This window comes from Enhydra lutris, unplaced genomic scaffold (assembly GCF_002288905.1).
Source record: "Enhydra lutris kenyoni isolate GAN:26980312 unplaced genomic scaffold, ASM228890v2 scaffoldscaffold38, whole genome shotgun sequence".
Classification (NCBI taxonomy): domain Eukaryota; kingdom Metazoa; phylum Chordata; class Mammalia; order Carnivora; family Mustelidae; genus Enhydra; species Enhydra lutris.
In genome coordinates, this window is record NW_019154122.1 from 14501930 (window position 1) to 14525307 (window position 23378).

The window sequence follows — 23378 nt, forward strand, 5'->3', positions numbered from 1 at the left end:
AGGGGGATAATACTTTCAAAGTTCTGAGATAAAAATCAACAATTTAGAGTTGTACATACCCAAAATTATCTTCTAAGAAGGAGGATGAAAAAAAGACATTTTCAAGCAGATAAAAACTGACAGAATTTTCAAACAATGTGTCAATCCTAAAAGAACTTTCAAAACAAACGTATTTTAGGAAGATAGAAGAGTAACCTTAAAAATAATATCTGAAAGACAAGAAGGAGTTATGATAAATGGTCAAGACTAAGTAAATACAGTTGACCCTTGAAAAACACAGGGGTTGTTCTGTGTATAACTTTTGACTCCCCAAAACTTAACTACTAATAGCCTGCTGTTGACTGGAAGACGTACTGGTAATGTAAATAGTCAATTAGCAAATGTTTTGTATGTTATATATATTATATGGTGTATTCTTACAATAAAGAAAGCTAGAGAAAAAAAAATGTTATTAAGAAAATCATAAGGAAGAGGGGGCCTGGGTGGCTCAGTTGGTTAAGCATCTGGCTCTTGGTTTTGGTTCAGGTCATGTTCCTAGGGATGTGGGATTGAGCCCTACGTTGGGATCTGCACTCAGCAAGGATTCTGCTTGTCTCTCTCCCTCTGTTCCTCTTCCCACTCACACTCTCTCTCTCAAATCGATAAACAAAATCTTTTTTAAAAAGAAAGAAAAATCATGAGGAATATATATTTGCAGTACTGTATTTATCAAAAAAAGTCATGTATAAGTGGACCCGTGCACTTATATTTCCAAACTGTGTCGTTCAAGGGTCAATTGTATTGACATATAAGTAATATATAATAATATATTATATATAATAATAAATAATGTCCAATTAGTGGTGCTAAAGAAAGAGAGATTTGAATTCTAAGCAAGAAAATAAAAGTTGGAAGGCAGTGATATGAGTTAACATGTTTTAAATGTGTTCCTTGTATTTTTCAGGAGGATAAAGATATTACCTTTAGACTTTATTATGGTAAGTATGCATGTCATAGATAGATAACGACTAAAAAGGAGAACTAAAGAATATAATTTCTAAATTGGGGTATGGGATAAGAAAAAATGTAACAACTACCAAAAAAAAAAAAAAAAAGAAAGAAAGAAGAAAAAAGAAACTCCTTAGAGCAAGGCAAACAGAAGGTACAGAGTTGCATGATAAAAATAAAAGATAATTATCTTTTATGCTAGTAGTCACAATAGATATAAGTGAACTAAACTCTCTAGTTAGAAGACAATTCAAAACAAAACAAAAACCTAGCTCTGTGCTTTTTACAAGACACACCTAGAACTTAAGGAAACCCAAAGATTAAAAAGAAAATTTGGAAAAAAAAGTCACCAAAGTACAAACTAAAAGAAAGCCAGTGTGACTATAGCAATACTAAACAAAGCAAACTTCAAAGCAAAAGTTATTACTAGTAGAGGCTCAAGATATAGTAAGAGAATGTTCAATTTACCAGACAGGTTTAACAATTCTAAACTTGTATGCACCTGATAACATAGCCTCAAAATACCTAAGTAAAAATGTCAACAAAATTACTGGAATAGAGTGAAGGAGAATAGACAAACAGCCAGGGACAACAAAAGGAAGCCTCTATGATGAGCTACCCAAATCCCCCTAGAGGGTTGAAAGTCTTACCTCTAGGATTAGGACCCATATTTGCTGCCAGAAAATAGCCCTTAGCTGTCAATCCTCTTCAGATAGGTGTCAACTGGAACAAAAAAACGAACAAAACAAAAAACTGCTTTGCCCCCAACATTACTCTTCCTCCCAAGGGCAACCCATATCCAATGACTGGCCAAGGGGGTGGAAGGAATAAAAAGACACAGCTCCCTTTCCCAAGCTGGAGGGCCAATCCAGCTCCGAATGTTTCCAGAGGCTCAGCTGAGGCCTATCATGGGCCTGCATCACAACTCAGCTTCTCCTTCTGCCCAAATCTGCTCCTTCCTCCTCCCTTCAGGAGATTCCAAAAGCACACTCTAATAAATCACCCTCCATCCCAAAGCCTGCTCCCCAAGGAAACCAATCTTGCAACAAATACCTAAGGGGGAAGCACTTGTTAGAAACTGAAAGTGTGGAATTAAAAGTCAGGAAAGAAGGGGCGCCTGGGTGGCTCAGTGGGTTAAAGCCTCTGCCTTCAGCTCGGGTCATGATCCCAGGGCCCTGGGATCAAGCCCCACATCAGGCTCTCTGCTCAGCAGGGAGCCTGTTTCCCAGGCTCTCTCTCTGCCTGCCTCTCTGCCTACTTGTGATCTCTGTCTGTCAAGTAAATAAATAAAATCTTAAAAAAGAGAAAAAAAGTCAGGAAAGAAGAGAGGGCTAAAAAGTAGTAGTAAATTGGATGCCCACAGTGCAGCATCCTAGAAAGACTAGAAGACTGAGGAGGACTGAAGGGGGACGCCAAAAGTGTGTGACACTATAGTGTCATCAAGGTCAAAGAAAAGAAAACTTCAAGGTACTTGTAAGTTACAGTGTTAAATGTTTATCCTATAGACAAGAAAATTGTTGCAGACACTCAATGTATACCAAAAACACCCATTTCCCTCTTCTCCTGGTCAATTGTCAATTTGACCAGAGGAGATCACCACCTCCTCTGCCTTTAGTGGACGTGCTTCAGGTGAGCTGATTCTCCCCATGGTTCTGACAGTGGCCTCATGCTCAGGCTTGGCCAAACAGAACATGCATTCCTTGCCCCTCGGTTTGAACTAATGAGAATCAGGCCCAGAGTTTTTGTTCAAGCCATTAAATAAGCTTCTCCTTCTTCTTCTTTTTTTTTCTTTTAATTAAACGACCCAGAGTTTGCTGGCAGCCATCTTGCCTCAGACCTGCTGGCAGCCATCATGTCACCGAAGAACCTCGAGAGAAAGTCACCACAAAATAGGACAAAGCCAAAAGTCAGAGAAAACCTTGATAGGGTTGACATTGAGCACCTGAAGAAAGCAGTTCCTGCAGACATGCCCCCTTAGACTTGTCCATGACTGAAGCACTGAATGCCCCCCCCCTTTTTTAATGAATTTGAGTTGGATTTTTCTGTCACTAACACTGTAAAAAAAAGTCCCAAAACCATGAGGACGAGTATTCCGTATATTCAACTTCATATTCCACTTTTTACACCAAGTGTGATTATGGAAGAATCTGTGGTGTTTGAAAGTAACCGCCTCAGTTTAAACCCACAGTGGCCATCTTTGTAACCTTGGGCGTATTACTTCATCTTGGTCATAAACTGGGCGCAGTAACAGCAGGGACTTCACAGGGTTGTGTGAAGGCTTAATTAACGCATATAGGAAAAGCCCTAGGACAGAGCCCACTTCCTAGTAAATGCTATAAAAGCGTTAGTTGTCATTAGTTATTATTATTCTTAATTACAAAATCTGCATACGCATCATTTTAATAGCTGAATAGATATTCGATAGTTTACGTGCCGATAGACCTATGAACAGGCCAGTTTTCACTATTATGAACAACACTGCCTCAAACAACTTTGCGAGGAAAGCTTTATGATTTTATTATTTCCTGAGTGTAGAGCTAGTGAAAATACTGAGTCTCCAAGTTTTTGAAGGAGGCAGAATCTTATAGTCTCGTCATGAACTCTTTTGCATTTTTATATCAGTTAAGCTTCCTGTGTGCGTGTCTATAATCCCCACCACCCAACGTTCTGGGAATGTTTTTCTGGCTCACTGCTCAGTACCTAGCATGGACTGGCACACAGTAGGAGTTCAATAAATATTAATTGGTGAATGAATGAATGAATGAATGAATGTAGGTAGAACTGGAGAAGTGTTGGCATTTGCTGACTTCTCACAATGCTACTGTGCCTAATCACTGGGTATATCCCCTTGTCCTTGCATTACAGAGAAAATGTAGCCATTCATGTTTAAGCATTTCTCCCGGAATTTTAAGTTTATGTACAAACTAAATATATTTTTCAAAAGGACACATGCTGGGGTGCCTGGGTGGCTCACTTGGTTAAGCATCTGTCTTCGGCTCAGGTCATGATCTCAGGGTCCTGGAATCAAGTCCCATGTCAGGCTCCCTACTCATCGGGGAGTCTGCTTTTCCTGCTCCTTCTGCCCTTCCCCCTGCTAGTGTGTGCTCTCTCTCTCTAATAAATAAAAATCCAAAAAGAAAAAAAAGAAAAGACACATGCCTATGGATGTTTATGAGTATGGGTTTATAAGAAGATGCTCATAGATTTTTAGCAACTTGTTACCTTCCCTTCAGAGATGCTGAGATCCTTCCTGCCCCCAGTGTATCTCCCCAAGGATTTCTGGTGCCTGAAATTTCACTACGGCAGACCCTCTTCCTTGGCATAAGCTTTTACAGCCCCTTAAGTGGAAATACTGCAGATCAAGTAAGACATTTTATCTTCTAAATCGTTTACGCTCCTGGAATTTAACAAAATAACCTCCCAGACAAATTAAATCATGTACACTAACAAGCAATAGAGAATTTTGGAATCTTGCAAAGATTCCAAAGATATACTCAGTGAGTACACGACCAGTAATCACAATGAGAATATAGCAATAATGATAAAGACAGATATTGTTACTGAACGATGATGTTCTAGGCTATGTTCTAAACACTTTCCCACATACAATCTCATTTCTCTGGCCCAGGACCCTATAGAGTAGGAACCACTGTTATCACTGTCCTACAAAAGTGAAGTAAGCGGTTGAACCATTCAGCTGGTGAGAAAGTTAGGATGTAAGCCCAGAGCCTGGGTTTTTCACTGCCCCAGATTTCTTATTCTCATTCTACCCAGAATAAAAGAAAATATCTGTCACTGAGGGATCTATCTGGTAAGATAATAGCAAATTATTTCAGAACTAAATCCAAAGAAGTAACTTCTCAAATTTTTCTTTTCCTGTGCAACAGCTTTGCTCTCCATGTATGCTGTGCGTGTGAGCGATTTGCTTATGTCTATATCAACATGTCTCTTCTGTGTTGGTGGCAGTGAAGGAATGAAACAGATTTCTGAAATCTCTTAATGAAGGGTTTACGTTAATATTTTTAATTAATTTATTAATTTATTAATTTATTTATCTGGCAAGGGACTAGAGCGCACCCTACTGGCCAGCTAATAGGAAATGCACCATTTGCTTGGAGGGAAACATAATGCTAAACTTTGAAGTTAAATCAGATTCATGTTTAAAAGAAACCTGAAAAACACTGTCTCGCAAAAATCCACATATTCAGTTAATGCACCTATTGGACACTAAAAAGTTTTAATAGTTCTAAGTTCCAGAAATGGGCTAGAACTGGAAATACAATAATCACTAAAATAGCATCAAAAGTTCTTTAAGGGAGAATGAGGTCAATGAAAAGTGATTCAATTTAAAAATAAGCAACTATACAAATAGCCTCTCTAAAATTCATACTATGAAAAAGGCTGAGTTTACTGTTTATATGTTTTTCTTTTCTCTCTCTCTCTCTCTCTGTCTCTCTCTCTCTCTTTTTTTTAGGGGAAAAATCTAGGAAGGAAGAGGAGTATCCCTACCCACAGAAGGGAAAAATGGAAGTTGTAAAGAGATCTTTTTCTGCTCAATTTTTCAACTGGCTGCTACCGTTGGAAGCGCCATGGAGACTTCCCTGGGCTGTGGTGGCCTTCATGAAGGAATCCCGGCTCTTCCCAGCCTGGAGGTTTTGCAGTAACACACAAAGGTTATTGGATATATAAATATGTATCAGTGCCCGGATGTCCCTAACTCATAAAGGGGCCTACTAACAAATGACTCTTAAGAAATACAATTCTTCCACTGTTGTGTATTTTTTTACTGCACACTTAGCTATAAATTAGTAAAAAAAAGAGAACTGCATAGTTACATTTAGATCATGAATAGACAAAAGTAAACAGTCTAGCACTAAGAGGGCGATTCAGAATGTGTCTCACTTAAAAGTATTTCTTTATAAACAACAAAGAAACATAAAACCATCTACAATCAAGAAGAATAAACGCCAAAACGTGTATCCTCTTCCGCAGGATTCAATATTTGAACATAAATTTGGAAAGCTTGTAAGGTCCCTGTTCAGTATGCTGCTGCTTACCTACGACTTGTGGTCTTGCTAGACAGGAGGAAAACGAACAATGTCTTTAGAAAAGCAGTGTCTGTGATTCTATGGTTTCTGAGCCAGAACCTCTCCTTGTTCTTACTCCAAGGACAGCTTCTTCTTACCCTGAAAAACGGGCAAGTGCAAAGAGACAATTTAGGTCAGTGTGATGTAAGTCTAATATTTTAGATGTTATGTTTGGTTTTTTTTAAATTAAAAAACAATCAGCTAATAAAAATTCCTTGGGAAGTACATCAAGATTAAATGGACTCTGAGAGATATTAAAAAAATTGTCTGACTTCAATCTTCTTATTGGAGACAATTTAAAACAAGTTAGGTTCTATACAAAGAGAATATTTTTACCCTAAACCTCTAGTCTAGTGTTCTAATCTGTTAAAAGTCAATGAATGATCACTTGATGAACACAATATGCTAATATTATTTCACGCTGCTTAGAATTTTCCTTGTAAACTCTTCCCAAAATAGTCTACAATATCATTGACATGACCACGTTATTACAAAATATCACTAACAGACTATTAGATAAAAGATTTGCGGGGTGTTAAGTCTATGCATGCAATTCAGCCACAGGTGAGCAAGCTATATTACATGAACATAATTGTAAGCAAAATTCAGTAAGCAATCAACTCTGCTTTTTTCCCCCAAAATGAATAAACCAAGATGTTGATTCTGCACGTTTAAAATAGATCGGAAGGAAAAAAATGGATTAATCATATACTACTCGTGTTTTTATGATTTCTGATAATTTACCAAAACAGCACACCAGACAGTTCACAACCATATAACGATTATCCTGTTGATCTTTTCACTAAAGAAGGGGTGTGTTTGGTGGTTGCTCTGGTAATTATCACTGGTAATGAATAGGGGAATGTAAAAGCATGCCAATAAGGCCAAAGCACAAATTACAACTGTATTGTAGTGGCTTGAAATAGCGTAACGAGGGTTCCTTTTGGATGAAACTTGAGCTCATCTAGGTCCCCATTCAGTAAATGCTGCACTGTGAGGTCTGAAAAGATGTTCTCTGGCAAATTCTCAGGCTGGTCCTTTTGGTACACTGATAACAGCATATGGGTAAGTCTTAAACATAAATGAAAGCAAAATGGGGGGAAACAATCCGGGCAGATTTTCTGTGAATCAAAAAACCGAATTTGGTTAAGAAAACCAACAAGGAGTTGTGACTAATTTCCATCATCCTAAAATAATAATAAACGGAGGGCACTGAGAAACATCATAGATGGAATAATTGAATTGTTGATAAGTAGCAGAGGCATGAAAATGACCCATGAGCCCCTGTAGGCCAGAGGAGCCCATCAGAAAGACCAGAAAGAGTAGAGCTCTCTGCTAAACATCTGTTTATCTTGCAACTGAAAAGGGCAAAGGAATCCTTCAGGTGTGTGTGTGTGTGTGTGTGTGTGTGTGTGTGTGAGAGAGAGAGAGAGAGAGAGAGAGAAGGCATCGAATTCAAAATTGGGCCTTTGAATTAAATTTAAAAGAATGTAAGTAAACAGTGGGGGAGAAAAGGCAATCATTTCACGGAGTGCGTAAGTTAATAGTTAACCTGAAAATGAGGTCACAATCTCATTCCATATGTTAAACTACCCCAATTAGGTAGTGCTGAATGTGTAACTCTCAGGCACAACTGCCGAAACCGAGAAGGGGCTCTGCAAGACGGACGAGGTCAGCCGGAGGTCCATGGCCTCTACTTAATAGAGAGGACCATTCAGGGGACTGTTCTAGTTAAAACTGGAGGGTTTCTGTCTGTTTGCTTTTTTTCTTACTTTAGTTACTCTTGGTTTGTTATCATTTGTATTATTTATTTTACGGTTAAACTGTAAGCCTAAGTTGCATCACCGTCGCGGGGAGAAGCCTCCTCCCGCAGGCTTTCCGGTGTTTCGTCCTTGGGCATCACTGGCCGCCCGGATGCCCAGAGATGCTGAGAGCGGCATGGGTCTAGTAAGTCAACACCAGACTGGAGACTGAAGGAGAGGCCGGGTAGGGTTGGGGGTGCTTTTTATGGAAGCCCATAGGGTGCCCCGGGCAGGTCAACTGCCACCAGAGACTGGCCTCGGTTTTCCGGCATGTGGTCCGAGGAAAGGGGGCTGGGCAGATCCGCGATCAGCGGTCCCAGCAAAGGCCCTCAGCAGGGTGGCCTCACTGCCCCTCAAGGTCTCACCCTGCCCTATGCTGTCCCACGCTGGGCAACTCTGTCCCTCGACGTCGCTTGCTTCCCACACTGTCCGACAATGCTCCACTCTGTCCATGCTGCCCCCCCTACGCCTCAGCTCGCAGGCCTCCCGGTGCGCGCGGGCCTCCTGCCTGCAGAGGCTCCACTGGCCTTGGCCCGGGCGTCCCCCGCCACCACGGCAGCGGCAACGGCCCGTGGACCCGGTTACACGCGCCGAACCCCGCCCCGCCGGGGCCTGAAAACGACGGGAAACCCCGCGCGACGCTCGGCGCCCCCTTTAGCCGGGCGGAACGCGGGCCGAGGCCGAGCTGCCCGCACACATTCAGCGTCAGGATTCTGGGGCCTCGGCAGCTGCTGCTCGGCTCGCGCAGAGCTGAGACGCGGAGGCCGCCCCGGCCCAGAAACGGCCCCCTCGGAGACAAAGGCGTCATCCCCGCGGCCGCGCGACGCCGGTGGACCCCACGCCATCGCCTGGGCCGCGGCATCGCCCCTTTAAGCGGCGCGCGGCCGGGATTGGCTGAGCGGGGGAGGTGGGGCGCTGGATGTCGACGTCACGGCCCCGCCACTGGCATATATTGCGGCGTCGGCTGCCGCGCCGACTGCGGACGAGTGCGAGCGGGGAGTGCGAGCGGGTTGCGGCGGCCAGCGAGTGGCGAGGCGCCTGCGCGGTGTCCGGGCCCCTGAGCCCGCGGCGCTGAGCCAGCCGGGACGGACATGCGCGGGAGGGCGCCGTGGGGCAGCCGCGGCTCCGCGGGGGTAAGGGGCCTGCGGGCCGGGGGTGGGGTGGGGTGGGGTGGGGTGGGGTGGGGTGGGGAGGGCGGTGCCGCCCCGCGCCCCCGCCCCTGCCGGGCCCCTGAGGCGGGCTGCGGGCGGCTCCCGACGCTGGGCGGGTCCCCGGGGTGCGGAGAGGGTCTCCGCGACGCGGAGTCTCCAGAGACAGACGGACGGGCGGACGGACGGGGGGGGGGGGGGGCGCCAGGGGTAGGGGCCGGTCCGGGGACGCTGCGCGAGGGCCCGGGCTTCGAGGGCGGCCGGCCGGGGTCCTGCGCTGGTGAGGCTGGCGGCGGCCTCGGCGTCCCCCCTTCCACAATGGGGCTGCGCTGCCCCGGCGCGCACCGTGTGCCGGTCAGCCCCGTCCCGAAGGCTGTGCTGGGGGTGGCCGGCCCGCGGCCCCTCTGCTCTGTCTCTCGACGATGACGGTCATCCCCGGTCAGGGCCCTTGAGTAATTCCGAGCCCCCCCTCCTCCTGTCTCAGAAACGCGATCCTTTGGTCGGAGCGTCCTAATTACTGTTTCCGAAGGAATGGGAGTGCAGAATTCTGTGTTCGGAACGTGACTGCTTATTGGGTGTTTTTCGTGTGTCTGTGCGTGTGTATTTATATGTATATCACAGCCTCGTACAAATTAGATGACTTCTTAACCATGATTGGTGCTGTATCGGTGCTTCCTAAGTCTTTATTAGGATTTCGTCATTGCTTGAAAGGAACCAGTCTCTTACCTGATAAAAAAAAATATATATATGAATAGATTGTTAGTCATAAACTTAAGTGCAGTCAGAATAGACTGTAGCTTTAAAAGAGATGTGTTGGTGACTTTAGGTACACCTGCAACACAGGTAGGGCCGGACTGGTTTCTAAGCAACTGTCAGAGGTGAAGAAAGGTGAAGTTAAAATGCGTTGTGGGTTTTTGTGTGTGTGTGTGTGTGTGTTTTTTTTTTACCCCCCTGAAGAACAGTATTCTGCACGTTTTCCAGCTTTTATAAATCTGTAAGAATGCGAAGGGTATGCGTTTGTTGAGGATACTGAAACATTCGCCATACCAAGTCTTGCTTTTTTTTTTTTATTCCCCATTTCTGTAATATGGTTTTCAGCAAAGTTTTACTTAAACAGAGACAGGAGGCCACCTACCCATTTCAGAAACTGAGCAGATTTTGCTAAGCAAAGTAAAAGTTGGCTTCTTGTTAATTGTGCTGTGATTGGTTACCAGTAGGTACTGCTGTCTTTCCCAGTTATTAGCAGATTTGAAGAGAAGTACATACAGCTTTTAGCCTGAACTTCAGACACTATTTGTCAGCTCCTTCCCTCCACACAGAGGCTTATTTTCAGCTGCCTGTCTCCGTGATAGTAGGGGCTAGAGGTCCTGGGCTAAGGATTTTAACCTGGCATGTATTAGATTGTGAACTCCTTCAGGGCAGGAACTCTTCTGTACAGCTTCTATCTCGCGCAGCCTTGCACATAGTCGATGGTTGATAAATAATTGCATGGAAGCATATTTTACGTCTCAGCAGGATTGGACCAGTCGCTGATAAGGGTGGGAAGCAAATATTTTTTTTATGGCTGTTATGAAATGTCTGAGTTACTCATATTTTCGACAGATACATAAAACTACTGTTTCGATGAATTGTGTCTCCTCCTTTCAGTTCACAGTAGGCGCTGGTCACTCTTGCTCTGAGATTTAATTATACTGTAGTCTTGAGTTTTTGTGTGAAAATGACTCTTAACTGCTGCTCCACAGAAGGTGAACCAGATAATACCCCCTTTCAGCTAATACTAATGGTAGCTTTTAAAAGCAAGTTGCCTAAATTACAGGTACAATCTAACATGCTTGAAACTGACCTGAATGTCTGCATACCATCAGGTTGCTTTAGAAAGGTGAGCAGAGGAGGGAAAGGTGGTGCCAAGGGTAATTCCAGGAATTTGAATGTCATCAGCTCCCTCTGCCAGAGAAACAGCTCTGCTTTTAACCTCAATAAATTTGAATTGGTACCTCATCATCGGGATTCCTTTTGCATCTCTTGGTGCTGGTGTTTGGCCATGCTTCAGAAAAGCTAACGAATAACCTCCTGGGTACTGGGTAAACAAGATCAGCTGTGGCATTCGGGCATAATTCGCACAGCATAAATGCATGCTCTGTAAAGGTAGATAAAACTGGTGAGTTTCAGGGTTCTGAATGTTAGCTAGCATAATAGAGAAATTTGCTTTAAGACAGGGAAAAGTTAGTGTGAGACTCAGACTTCAGAAGGGGAAAAGGATTCTGTAATTTGGAATCATTGTTGGTAGTTTAATCCAATTCCTCATACTATAAAATGGGGCAGTTGAATCCTCCAAGCCTCAGTGGACATATTTGTAAAATATGAGGCTCTGGCTACGTGAGTTTTACTCCTTTTCCGCTCCACAGTGCCATGATTCAACATTTCAGAGGAAGCAGTAGGAGGGTAAGGATGAGAAGACATTGAAGTTCTCCTTGAAGACCCACAGAATATGAAACCTGGCCAGGTACAGATTATTTAAGATAATCTGTATTTTATATCCTCTTCGTGGAATGTTCTTCTCATTCTTCTCATGGCTGCCTCTTTCTCATCATTAAATTTCAGTTTAAAAAGTCACCTAGAGAGGCCTGCCCTAACTGCCCTTGTCAATCCGGCCTCCCCACCCTGTCCTCCTGGGGAAGTTCTCACAGTCTGAGACTGCTTGTTGTCAGAGACTGAGGCTTTCCCAGACAGCAGCCACGTCTCCTTCACTACCATAGCATCTACTCCAGAATAAGCACTTGAGAACCACTTGTGGAAATAACTCATCCTTGCCCTGTAAGAATTTGTGAGTGAGACCCCGTGCGTGGAGCTCCCATTCCCATCTTAACAGGTGACTCGCACTGAGGTCTTGAGCATTTCGCTTAGCCATCCCTGCATCAGTTTCCCCACTGATAAAGGAGAACATTAGAAAGAGAAGTGCGGTTGGGGTGCCTGGGTGCCTCAGTCAGGAAGGCGTCTGACTCCTGATTTGGGGTCAGGGTCGTGAGATTGAGTCTCGAGTCTCCCCCTCCTCCCATCGGGCTCCACACTCAGAGGGAAATCTGCTTGAGATTCTGTCTCTCCTCTGCCCTGCCTCTTACTCATGCTCTCTCAAATAAATAAAATCTCTAAATAAAAAAAAAGAAAGAAAGAAAGAAAAGGAAAAGGAAGAACTGAAGTTTCTGCCTAGAATGAAGAGACCGTGGAGAGGAAAGGAGTGAAAGTGTAGCGGGGGAGTGCTGGATTAGAGGGCGGAAGAGCCTCGCTGGCCTTGCTGCTGACAGGAAGGTGTTTGGCCTCGCTTCCTCATCTGCAGGCACAGAGTGTAATCCCTGCCTCCTCTGACAGGGATGTTGTGGGGATCAGGTGAGATGATGTGTCGGAAAGTACTTTGTAATTTATAGAGTGCTTTGCAAAGATAAGATCTTCCATCATTAGATTCCAGACTAAAATGGAGCCTGATTGTAATGGCATTACCGGGATCCATGCTGTGAGAGGGTGTTAAAAGGAGGCCCCTTGGGTATCTGTAGGGATACCTGGGTAAAGACAGACCTTCGTGATACCAGGTATCGTGTTGTAACGGGGTGTGTAGTGCTGGGGCATCAGTGTGTCCTCAAAGATTGAGGGCTTGGAAAGAATTGCTCCAAGTAGTCACAGAGTGTAAAATTGATACCTTGACCACCCTTCCAGAGGATACACAGGCTAAGTCTGCAATTTACAACTTTCATAGGAGGATTTGATGGAGCTGAAATAAAATAGGAACTTTCATAGTCTAAGGGTTACCCAAGAAAAACTATTACCAAGCAGCAAATCCCCAGAAAAGTCTGTCTGAGCCACCCTGAACACGGGCCTTGTAGTGGGTCAGATCTTATTCCCAGTTAACAGCCTGAGGGGCTCGGAGAGGCCAGGTGGTGTGCACAGCAAGAGCCTGGCTTAAGTCTCTGGGCCCCACCGTTGACCTGGAGCGAGTTACTTAACTTGATGTGCCTGCAGTTCCTCAGCTGTAAATGAGGGTCATAATAGTAACCTGCCCCACAGGGTTGTTGAGAGGATTAAATAAATTATACATCACTTAGAACAATGCCTGCCAGATAAGTTCCCAAGAATTAGTTTATTTTTTGTACTGGTTTTATGTTCCTTGTAACAACCTGGTGTTACCCCATTGGGTGACTCCAGTGCTCATTAAGTACATTTCAAGTTTCAAAGACTCCCTTCCCATCATTGGATTATTGTGCTCCTTGTTAAGATTAGAATAGAACCCACGTATTTTTTCCATTTGGAAATCTGTTATGTGTATGTCTAAAAGGAATAATATTTTGCAATCCCGTGCGTGTGTTGCTCCTGACCGTAGCATCTGTAGGAAGAGCACAAAGGACAAGAGCCTGCGTCCCTGCCGTGGTATCCTTCTGCCTCTGCGCGAAGGCCGCGTAGGACACCAAGTGAATCAAAAGGCTATTGATGACGATGGCCGTGGAACGAATAGGTTTTTTGTTAGTTTGCTGTTTCTTAAAATACTCAGCTAGAAAATACTCTGCATTATTCCACAAATTATGTCACTCAGCTTTGCTTTTGACAGTCGGAAGATAAATTATTTTTCTTGTTGCCCCAGTTTTTACCACCTACAAGTGGACTGTTCCATGCTGGCCCACTGAAGGGTGGATGGATGCTGCCGGACACGAGATGTCCATCCTCACCCTGCAGAGCGGTGTTGCCCTGGGTCCTGAAACCCTCATGTTTACCTTGAATTCATGCAGGAGCATTTCAGTGACCTTTTTTCCTGTAACTTAACATGAAAGATGTGAAGTCCTCTTTGCTCTTCATGTGAAGGCCATGCATGTGGAGGATGTAATGTAATGTAGCAGGGGATCGTGAAGGAAATTTCTGCCTGCCTCCTTCTCTCTTCCCCCAAATCATGGTCTGTTAGGGTGAAATCCAAGAAGAACCCTGAATTTGGGCCTTGGATTGTGAAGAGTCCTTTAATCAGTAAGTCTTCTCATGCTATTAGTCAAAGCGAAAACACTAGTGTTCAGTGTGTCAAACAGCGGAGCTGCTAAAGCTTTAGACATGAATCACAGTAAAAATGATGGGATTTTGGGGACGCCTGGGTGGCTCAGTTGGTTAAGCAGCTGCCTTCAGCTCAGGTCATGATCCCAGCGTCCTGGGATCGAGTCCCACATCGGGCTCCTTGTTCTGTGGGGAGCCTGCTTCTCCCTCTGCCTCTGCCTGCCACTCTGTCTGCCTGTGCTCGCTCTCTCTCTGACAAATAAATAAATAAAATCTTTAAAAAAAAAAATGATGGGATTTTGGTTTTGTTTTAATATTCTCAAAGGTGATTATTTTAGGCATTTTCAGACTGAAGGTAAACGTGCAGGTGGTGGTTTCTGTGGGGAGGATCTAAAATCATGGAATTAAAAAAAGTTTTTTTTAAATAAAAAATAAAATCATGGAATTTGTCATGTTCCAAAATCAGTTTTTAGTTTTTTGGTTTTGGTTTTTGTTTTTTAACAAATCTTGGCTCTGAATAGGATTATCTTCTATCTCTTTTGGTAAGGAAATAGTCATGTAGGTGGTTGTTAAATAAGGTTGAAAAGACCATTTATCACCCTGAATAAACAGAAATCAGGTTCTAAAACCAGATTGAAAGAAGGAAATTACATCACACTTTTAAATAAGGAAGCACTGGGCAGAACTGGGTGAGTTGTATGACAAAAATGTGCCCCTCCTCCTCTTGGGGATTGCTTTTGAGATTTATTAATGAGATCTGCTGGAAGGTAAGCACATCTAGGTTACAGTCTTAAGGTAGCCTGGTTTAAAAAAAAAAAAAAAAAACCGTTTCAAAGTGACTTTCCTCAATGTAAAGGCATGTGATTTCACTTTAATAAAGCATCTGTGGTATGCTTTTTGGTGTAGCCTCTTTTGGTTTTGTTTAAGGAAAGTGACTTTAGCAACAAGCACAGTAGGTAAAGGAATAGTGTGGAAGAGAAGGTGAAATTCATTATTTTCAGAAAGCCCCCCCCCCCCACCCCGGGCTTAGGTGAATGTATAGTAATAGAAACCAACTGAGAAAGTTACATTGTCAATCACTTAAGCTTAGAGTTTTCACCCAGTCTGTATACTGTCCACTTCAGATTTTGGAAGTCAATGTAATGAGAATCCCTTGCCTGCTTCTTACCTAAATTTGTCACATTATCAGGAGGTGTCAGCCCATGTTAGGTTTATCCCTTAGTTCTTCACTGATTTACAGGAGTCTGTCATGTCATTATTTTTTTTAGAAGTGAGATGACTTTTTTCTCAATATCCGTTTAGTAAGTATTTATCAGAAATGAGTGACGCCAGGATCTACACAGGAGGTGGGGAAAGTCCCCAAAATTTGGGCAAGAAGACACAAAATAACCCAAGAACATGTGCATCTGTCCTGGCTCGGGTTATGAAAAATGGTGCCTGTGGGAGAAGCGGCATCCTTGCAGACCCTGAACTGGTTTGGGAAGGGGGCGGGGGGTGTGAAGTAAGTGACAGGAGTTTGGTTTGTAGCGTTGCAGATGCCAGAGGGCCATCCAAGTGGAAAGATAATCACCAGACAATAGGAAATGCAAAGTGGAAGCTTGAATCAGGGCTGGAGTCAAGAGTCAGGAGATGGAGGAGTTGTCTCGTAGTCTCGTAGAAGTAGATCCAAACCCCAAGAGCGGGGTGGGGGAGGGGCAGTTGCAGGGAGAGCAAAGCAGAGGATGGCTTTCAGGGGGTACTACTTTTTGTCTTGAAGTTGAAAAAAAAAGTGAGGTTAGTAGGAAACAGTAGTTCACATCTGGGATTGGTATTTAACTGCACTTCTGACACACCGAAAAGGCTAAAGATTAGTTGATGAATTTTAGGGAAGTTCTTTTGCCCAAGGTCATTCCGATCCTGTTGGACACCGCGCTGCCTCGGTTCACATCCGCTCTCATAGTTTGCATTTCATAACAGAATGCCGTCTTGTGCTGAGAGATGCTGATTTCCCCACATAGGGCTGTTCTTGCAGTTGCTTGCCTCCTGAGCTGTCAGGGAGAGCTGGCTTTATGGTTGACACAGAAACAAAATTTGAAACACTTGAGCATTAATGAAATGTCACTGGACCTGTGGGTTTCTTTTTAACTTGAGCTTGGCCAGGCTGATCCCCCCCCCGGCCCCCCGCAAACCCAGGAGGTTATGTACTGCAGACTTGGGGAGCTTTGAGAGAGGCGTGGAAGAGTTGTAGGTAGCTGGCATTCCCAGGAACATGCCAAAAACATTTGCTTCCAAACCTACGGCAGGTCACCCTTCCTGGGCCTGTAGTTGGAAGTTATTTTCCGAACGAGAACATGCAGTTATGTTTCCCTCCTGGCTTCTCCCAAGCAAGCAAGTAGGAAGTTCGGACAGTTTCATAACACGTCCCATTCACAATTCCCCATTGAAATGTAGAGGCAGGTCACCTTCTATGAATACACAAAGACACTATTGTGGTCAGAAGTGAGCTGGCTTAGTGAACACAATTCTTTTTATACTAAAAAAATTTTTTTTCTTAAGAAAGCTAACAAGTAGGTGATGGAAACAATGAATAAAAAATAACTTTCTAGAACGTATACATAATTCGGAGGGGCTGCCGAAATGTGAGTTTAGAATTCCGAGGCCATTCCAGCAGAGGCGATAGTTACACAATCATTCTGTTGAAAGCTAAGATTTAGATGGCATTAGGAGGCTGACACGCAGTAATTACGAGGAGCACTTGCTGGCCTGCAGACAGGTGGGGGTTGGGCCTCCAGAAACCCCCCCCGCAGCATTTTCCTGTAATCTGGATGAGCGATCTCCAAACGTGTGCTTTCAAACTACTTAAATACCATATTCTTCCTCCTATCTTGGCCTTTCATTTTTACATCACCACAGATACTTTCCCTGTGGTCTTGCCTGAGCTTGTAGGGTGCTGGGGGGCGGGGAAGCATCACATGCCACCAGGCCAGGCGCCCAGAGGGAGTACCAAGCAGTGTGTTCTAAAAAATGTTGTTAATTTTCTATAGCTCTCCTTAATCCAGGTAAAATAAATGTGTGTTTCATTTCAAGCCTCTGAAGACCAAAAACAAAAAATAAGGTCTCTCGATAACTTAGGTTTCTTAAAGGGTGGGGTCCCCCCCCCCCGTTCTTCTTAACAGTATGTCTTTGAGAGACTCATCACAGGAAAAGAAAGCTTGACTATTTGAAATAATATTTGAAAGCTACTTAAGTCGCTGCCTCATGTATCAGAGCAGCTGGCTTTGGGAGAGTAAAAAGCCGAGGGCCAGTAATGGCCCCATCTTCACTTTGTTTCCGAAACATTACTGTCTTTCCATTTCTTTTTGCATGAGCAACAGTAAGCACTTGCAGAGTGTTTTTTAGATCTGTAGCTTAAAAAAAAAAAAGAAAGACCCTTGTACATTCCTTGTACAGGAACCCACATATCCCTGTACGTTCAGTTGACCCTGACCATGGTAATAAGGAGATGGTAGGGTCTGGTCATTCCTGCAGCTAGCAGTCATTTGCTGATGTTCCATTAGTGATGAGTGATGATTGCGACCTAGCCTCTTTCCTGGACTCCCAGTCTAGTGGGTGACAGATCTGTCCCTGAAACAGATGACCTGTGAACCTCCTCCTCCATCCCCCAGAACGCCCCCAGTCCTCCGCAAACCACCAGGCTCTGGGCAGCTGTGCGCATGCTCGGGGAGAGCACTAGAGTGTTAGGAAGCGTCTGTGCTCATCCCAGAAGGGGTCAGTGTTAAACAGAGTTGACAGATTATATCCTAGTGTCTCAAAGGAAAAAAAGCCTCAACTTAACTCTAAGGAAGCATGAAGATGCCAAGAAAGCAGAGCCAGATGCTAGAAGACTCCTCTAGCAAGAGGGTGTGGGGGGAGCTACTGGTTGACCCCAGACACGGCGCACCTGATGAGGGACATTGAGGAACTGCTAAATCAAGAAAAGGCACTTACTTAGCCTCTGTCATCCTTGCCTTGCAGGAGGCAAGGCATGAAGCAGAAGGCACTTGGTACAGGAGAATGTGAAGAATGTGCCTTTAAGTTTGTCTTTCAAAGGGAGGAGGAAGCTGTCCCAGGCCTCTGCTGAAACCCATAACCTTGCAGAACTTAATTTTTACAGGATAATGGAAATTAGGATGCTCCTATCTAGCGATTTCTTTATTCTCGAAGAGGTGGTAACTGGAGAATTTGTCCTCCCGGGGCCAACCCTGAACTACAGAATCCAAACAAATGCTAGGTCGTGGGGAGGTCTGCTGCCACCATAGGATCTCTTGTTCATTTGAAGCCTTGGGTTTTAGTGAATGTCGGTTCTGCGGGACTGAATACAGTGATTTCTGAAATGACCCTGTTGGCTTGGGGGACAGGGAGCTCCTCGCGCTTTGGCAAGCGAGCAGGACTTATCATGCAGCTGTTGGGCTGCGGTGGGAGATGGGCTTTTGCTCGCCGTGGATTATTCCTCACTTTGCCAAAGCATGCAGAGCTTTGATTAGTAACCCCATCCCCCCTCCCCTCCCCAGTTGCTCAAAGTGTCCACGTTTAAGTAGTGCCATGACGATGAGAAGTAAGGATGAGTTTGTGCCAAGAGGTCGGGATCGAGTGAACGTCTATACAGTTTTCTGTCCCAAATGCCCAGGGATATCAGAAGATATTAGCTCTCTATGGGTATTTCTGAATTGTTTGTTCACCCGGCTCTTCTCTGTCCGCCCCTGCGCAGGGAATGCAGGCTACTGGTTGACCACAGATCCCTCGGCCTCAAGCGTGGAGACCTCCAGAGTAAGACACCATGTCCACGGCAGGAGTTGCTGCTCAGGAGATTAGAGTCCCATTAAAAACTGGATTTCTGCACGATGGCCAAGCCATGAGGACCGTGAGGACCTGCTGGGGCGGCCGCAGTGAGTTTGAAAAGTAAGCGCAGGACAGAACGGCCTGAGAAGTCTAAGCCCTGGTGTTCGGGTGAGCTGGAGACTAGGACGGCTCCTTGTTAATGACCAAGATGTTTTTCCTTTCCTTTCAGTCACTTTTTGAACATTGACCCGATCACGATGGCCTACAGCCTCAACTCCACGGCCCAGGAGCACCTCGCGTCTCTCGGTACGTGTCCCCAAAACGCGGTGGGGGCGCGGGTACTTGGGGTGGGGGGGGCGGGGGGGGCGGGGATGGGCCGGGGGACGGGCCCGCTGGTCCTGCAGCTCCGTGCCGGAGCGTGGAAGCCGCCCGAGCCCTGGTGGCAGCAGGCTGTGAAGAGAGCCGCCCGGCTCTCCAGCCCCCTGCCTTCCTCCTGAGTCGGCGGGGCCCTGACGAGACCCGTTTGTGGAAGCGGGACCTTCCACAGTCGCCGACGTGGCCCCAGCTCTGGTCCACACGTAGCCTGCAGAGACCTCGGAGTAGATCTGTCCTCTCCCTCACGAGTGTCGGGCACGCATCCGTGGGCGAGCAATAGTGTCTGTGGCGACAAGAGACTGAGGAAAGTGTGTGACGTGCCGCCCGGCACTTGTGACGCGGACACTGCGCTCCTTAGATTGCTGTCAGGGGCCCCAGCACACCACGTGCAGGTCCGCGCGCCCCTGACGTCCCGTTGGGCTGCTGGTGTGGGCCCCGGTGTCCCCCAACGCGGCCCCGGTGTCGCATGACGCGTCCCTCGCCTGCCTCGTGTCGCCGCCGCTCTTCCCGTGGCCGGGCCGGTGTGGCGCGGTCGTCCGGAAAGGACACGCCGCTCGTGGTCTGCGAGGCTCGCACGCGTCACCAAACCTGCCGCGGGGTGTGGGGTGTGTGGCTGTGCCCCCGCGCACGTCCGGGGCAGATGGACCAGATGACGTGCCCTTTGAAGCAGGTCCCTGGCGGCCGCCATCTTCTGGCGCCGGTCGGCCGGTGGCTGTCCCCGGGTGTTCTCGGCCCGCACCGTCGCGCATGCGCTGCCTCAGCTGAGAGCCCTGAGCGCAGGGGTGCGGGCCGGGGGGCTCGGCCTGGAGCGGCGGGGGTGGGGCAGCACGACAGGCATGCGCGCCCCTTCCTGACCCCTCTCGTTGGCTGCAGGGCACGCGGCGACGCCTGCCGCGAGGGACGGCCCTGCTCAGAAGCCCAGCCTGGCCCCTCTCGTCATCCCCCCGGGCGAAGACGGCTCGCAGCGAGGAGAGGAGCGCGTGGTGTGCGGTTTGCGGCGGCTCTCGGTGAACGGGCTGTGCGCGTCCCCTCCGCTCACCCCCGGGAGGAGCCCCCCGTCCCCCTTCCCCTGCGCGGCCCTCTGCGACCGGGGTTCGCGGCCGCTCCCGCCACTGCCCATCTCGGAGGACCTGTGCCTGGACGAGGCCGACTGCGAGGTGGAATACCTCACCAGCTCGGACACCGACCTGCTCCTGCGAGACTGCGCGCTCTCCGGCTTCAGATACGACGTCCCCGGCCGGCGCAGCTTCCGCGGGTGTGGACAGATCAACTACGCGTACTTCGACACCCCGGCCGTCTCCGCAGCCGACCTCAGCCAGGCGCCCGAGCCGCACGGCGCGGTGCAGAGTTCAAATCCTCCCCCGCCCCAGAGCCACCGGAGACTGCGACGGTCGCATTCGGGACCGGCCGGGTCCTTCAACAAGCCCGCCATAAGGGTGTCCAGCTACATACACAGAGCTTCTCCCAACTCGGACGAAGACAAACCCGAGGTGCCCCCCAGGGTCCCCATACCTCCCCGGCCCGTGAAGCCGGATTACAGAAGGTGGTCAGCAGAGGTTACTTCCAGCACCTACAGTGACGAAGACAGGCCTCCCAAAGTACCGCCGAGAGAACCTTTATCCCGCAGTAACTCGCGCACACCCAGCCCCAAGAGCCTCCCGTCTTACCTCAACGGGGTCATGCCTCCCACGCAGAGCTTCGCCCCCGACCCCAAGTACGTCAGCAGCAAGGCTCTGCAGAGACAGAACAGCGAAGGATCTGCCAATAAGGTTCCCTGCATTCTGCCCATTATCGAAAATGGGAAGAAGGTCAGTTCCACGCATTATTACCTACTACCTGAGAGACCCCCGTACCTGGACAAATATGAAAAGTTTTTTCGGGAAGCAGAAGAAACACCCACAGGCCCCCAGCCCCAGCCCCTGTCTGCTGACTGCGGTGTCGTCCCAGCCGCAGACAAGCCGGACCCAAAAACAAAACTGGACCTCGGTGGCCACATGAAGCGCAAACACTTGTCCTACGTGGTTTCTCCTTAGGCTCCGCGGTCGTGGTTCAGCAGGGGCTCCCTGGGAGCAGATGGTTCGCAAGCCACTCTCCCGTTCAGTGGAGGTTCACAGGGGAGTGTTCCAGATCGCAGAGCAGAATAGCTGAACCCTCCGTCTTAGAGAGAGGGTCAGAGCAGCCACCAGGGGCCCTCAGACTGGGAAGCCCTGATTTTGTTGGCGTTGCAGGAAAGTCTGTTCCAGCCTGGAATGTAAAGCTGTGCCGGCGGGGAGGGAAGGCTGGGGAACCTTCGATGTGTATACATTAGAGACCTATAGAAGCCTGTGTGGCAGCTGCGGGCCGTAGTCGCGGGATAACCAATTAGTTGCTACCTTAGAGTAACATGTATTCAGAATGTTAAAACAAGCTGGAGGACGACTCCTGACTGAAAATTGAGCAAATGGAAGAAAACACAGTATTGTTTAGATCAGAATCATTTAAAAAAAACAAACAAAAAACAGTAAACAACCAAAAAAACAAAAACAAAAACCATTTTTGCTTAGTCAGTTTGAAAGGATCTGGCTCTCGGGCCCATGAAGTTCTGTCTCCTTTATTTCTGCAAACAGTCTGTGCCATTGAGGGCGGGGCCCCCATCTGTCCCATGGCCCTACCTGCCCAGTTTAAAAATCGTCCCGAGGCCTGGGTCCCTCCAGTTTGCCTTCTGCTCCGTTGAGGGGAGGTTGGTAGTGTGCTTGGCAGCCATGTTCTCACCTGTGCACGCATGTCTCACACCTTGACAAATGAGAAGGTACCAGAATCCATAAACCATTTTTCCCGACAGTTCCTGCTCCGTTCTGCCCACTAGCCTGGCCCATTGTAGCACGGGCCTCGCAGCTGCGGGAGGAGGGCAGGTTCAGGTCCTGTGGAGAAGCAGCCCGTTCGCCTGTGGTCAGGATGTCAGTTTTAAGCAATCGTGAAACAGCTGTGTGCCTGAGAGTCACTGGGAGCATGTGTTGTGGTTTTGTGTTGGTGTTTTGTTGTTTTTTTTTTTAAGATTGTATTAATACACAAATACAGCACAAGCTGGCCTTGTGTTGCTGGTTCCTATTCAGTATTTCCCGGGGATTGTTTGCTTTTTGAGTGAAACACTTGTGACCAAGAGCACAGTATGTCTTAATGGCACGGGTCACATCAGCATCTTCCTGCTTCTGGGACCGTCCCGGTTGGCTGCTTCACCCGGACTCAGCGAGACCCGTCACTTGCGCTGGGGCTTCCACACGCTTCGACGTGTGGATCTTGTAGAGACAAGCACAAAAGAGAAGGTGCTCACTAACAGAGGTACATTACTACAATGTTCTCTTAACAGTTCAACAAGCTGTTTACAGTTTAAACTGCTGAATGATACGATTTGAGCTATTTAAAGCTTATATTTTAGTATGAACTAAATGAAGGTTAAGACATGCTTTAGAAAAAATGCACTGATTTCTGCATTATGTGTACAGTGTTGGACAAAGGATTTTATTCATTTCTGTTGCATTATTTTGAATATTGTCTTTTCATTTTAATAAAGTTATAATACTATTTATGACACCGTTAACAATGTTTCTTGCCTAAAGTCTTATAAAAGTTGATGTCTCAAGTACGTTGACAAGCATTGCCATCTCTAAGCACAAGAGAAGCTTTTTCATGGCTTCCTAAGCGCTTGAACTTTACCGTCATTCCCTGAAATAAAAGTAATTTGAGCGACTGATAATGAATCTTAGAGACGCGGTGCAAGTGGGCTGTTTGTTTTCACCTTTCACAGTTCACAGAGGGGCTTGGGCTGATGCTGGGCCTGCTGGGGAGGGGCCTGCCCATCACGGGGCACATACGGACCAAGTCACCTCTTACAGACTTGATGTGACTCACAATGAGTTTCAGGATTAGGTCTGGATCATTGTGGGTCCTTTGGGAAGCTCTGCTTCCTGTCTGACATGAGGCCACCAGAGAAACCCTAACCTGCCCAGGCCTCTTGGAGAGGACAGCCATGCTTCTCCCGGCTTCTCGGCACAGGAGGAAGCTAGGCCACTGGGTGTGTGAGGGCACCTCTCCAGCTCCGTGGGACCCTATGCTCAGCTCTCCCCTCTCCTGGGCCCTGTAGCCAAAACCCAGTCACTCTCACCCCTCCATGGCTCCTGGGC

The 23378-nt window shown here is 46.9% G+C and overlaps 1 protein-coding gene across 1 annotated transcript; it reads left to right on the plus strand.

Annotated features, from left to right (window-relative positions):
* Positions 1–8868: 8868 nt before the first annotated feature.
* LOC111154895 (ERBB receptor feedback inhibitor 1) lies at positions 8869–21696 on the plus strand. The gene is made up of 4 exons (XM_022514841.1): positions 8869–9009; positions 18773–18963; positions 19073–19149; positions 20092–21696. The coding sequence occupies exons 2-4, from the start codon at positions 18842–18844 to the stop codon at positions 21249–21251; spliced, it is 1359 nt and encodes a 452-aa protein (XP_022370549.1). The 5' UTR covers positions 8869–9009; positions 18773–18841; the 3' UTR covers positions 21252–21696.
* The last annotated feature ends 1682 nt before the right edge of the window (positions 21697–23378 follow it).

Coding starts and splice junctions, on each gene's coding strand:
- LOC111154895 (XM_022514841.1), top strand. CDS start 18,842: ATGTCCACGGCAGGAGTTGCTGCTCAGGAGATTAGAGTCCCATTAAAA. Junction 18,964..19,072: donor GGCCGCAGTGAGTTTGAAAA/GTAAGCGCAGGA, acceptor CTTTCCTTTCAG/TCACTTTTTGAACATTGACC. Junction 19,150..20,091: donor GGAGCACCTCGCGTCTCTCG/GTACGTGTCCCC, acceptor CGTTGGCTGCAG/GGCACGCGGCGACGCCTGCC.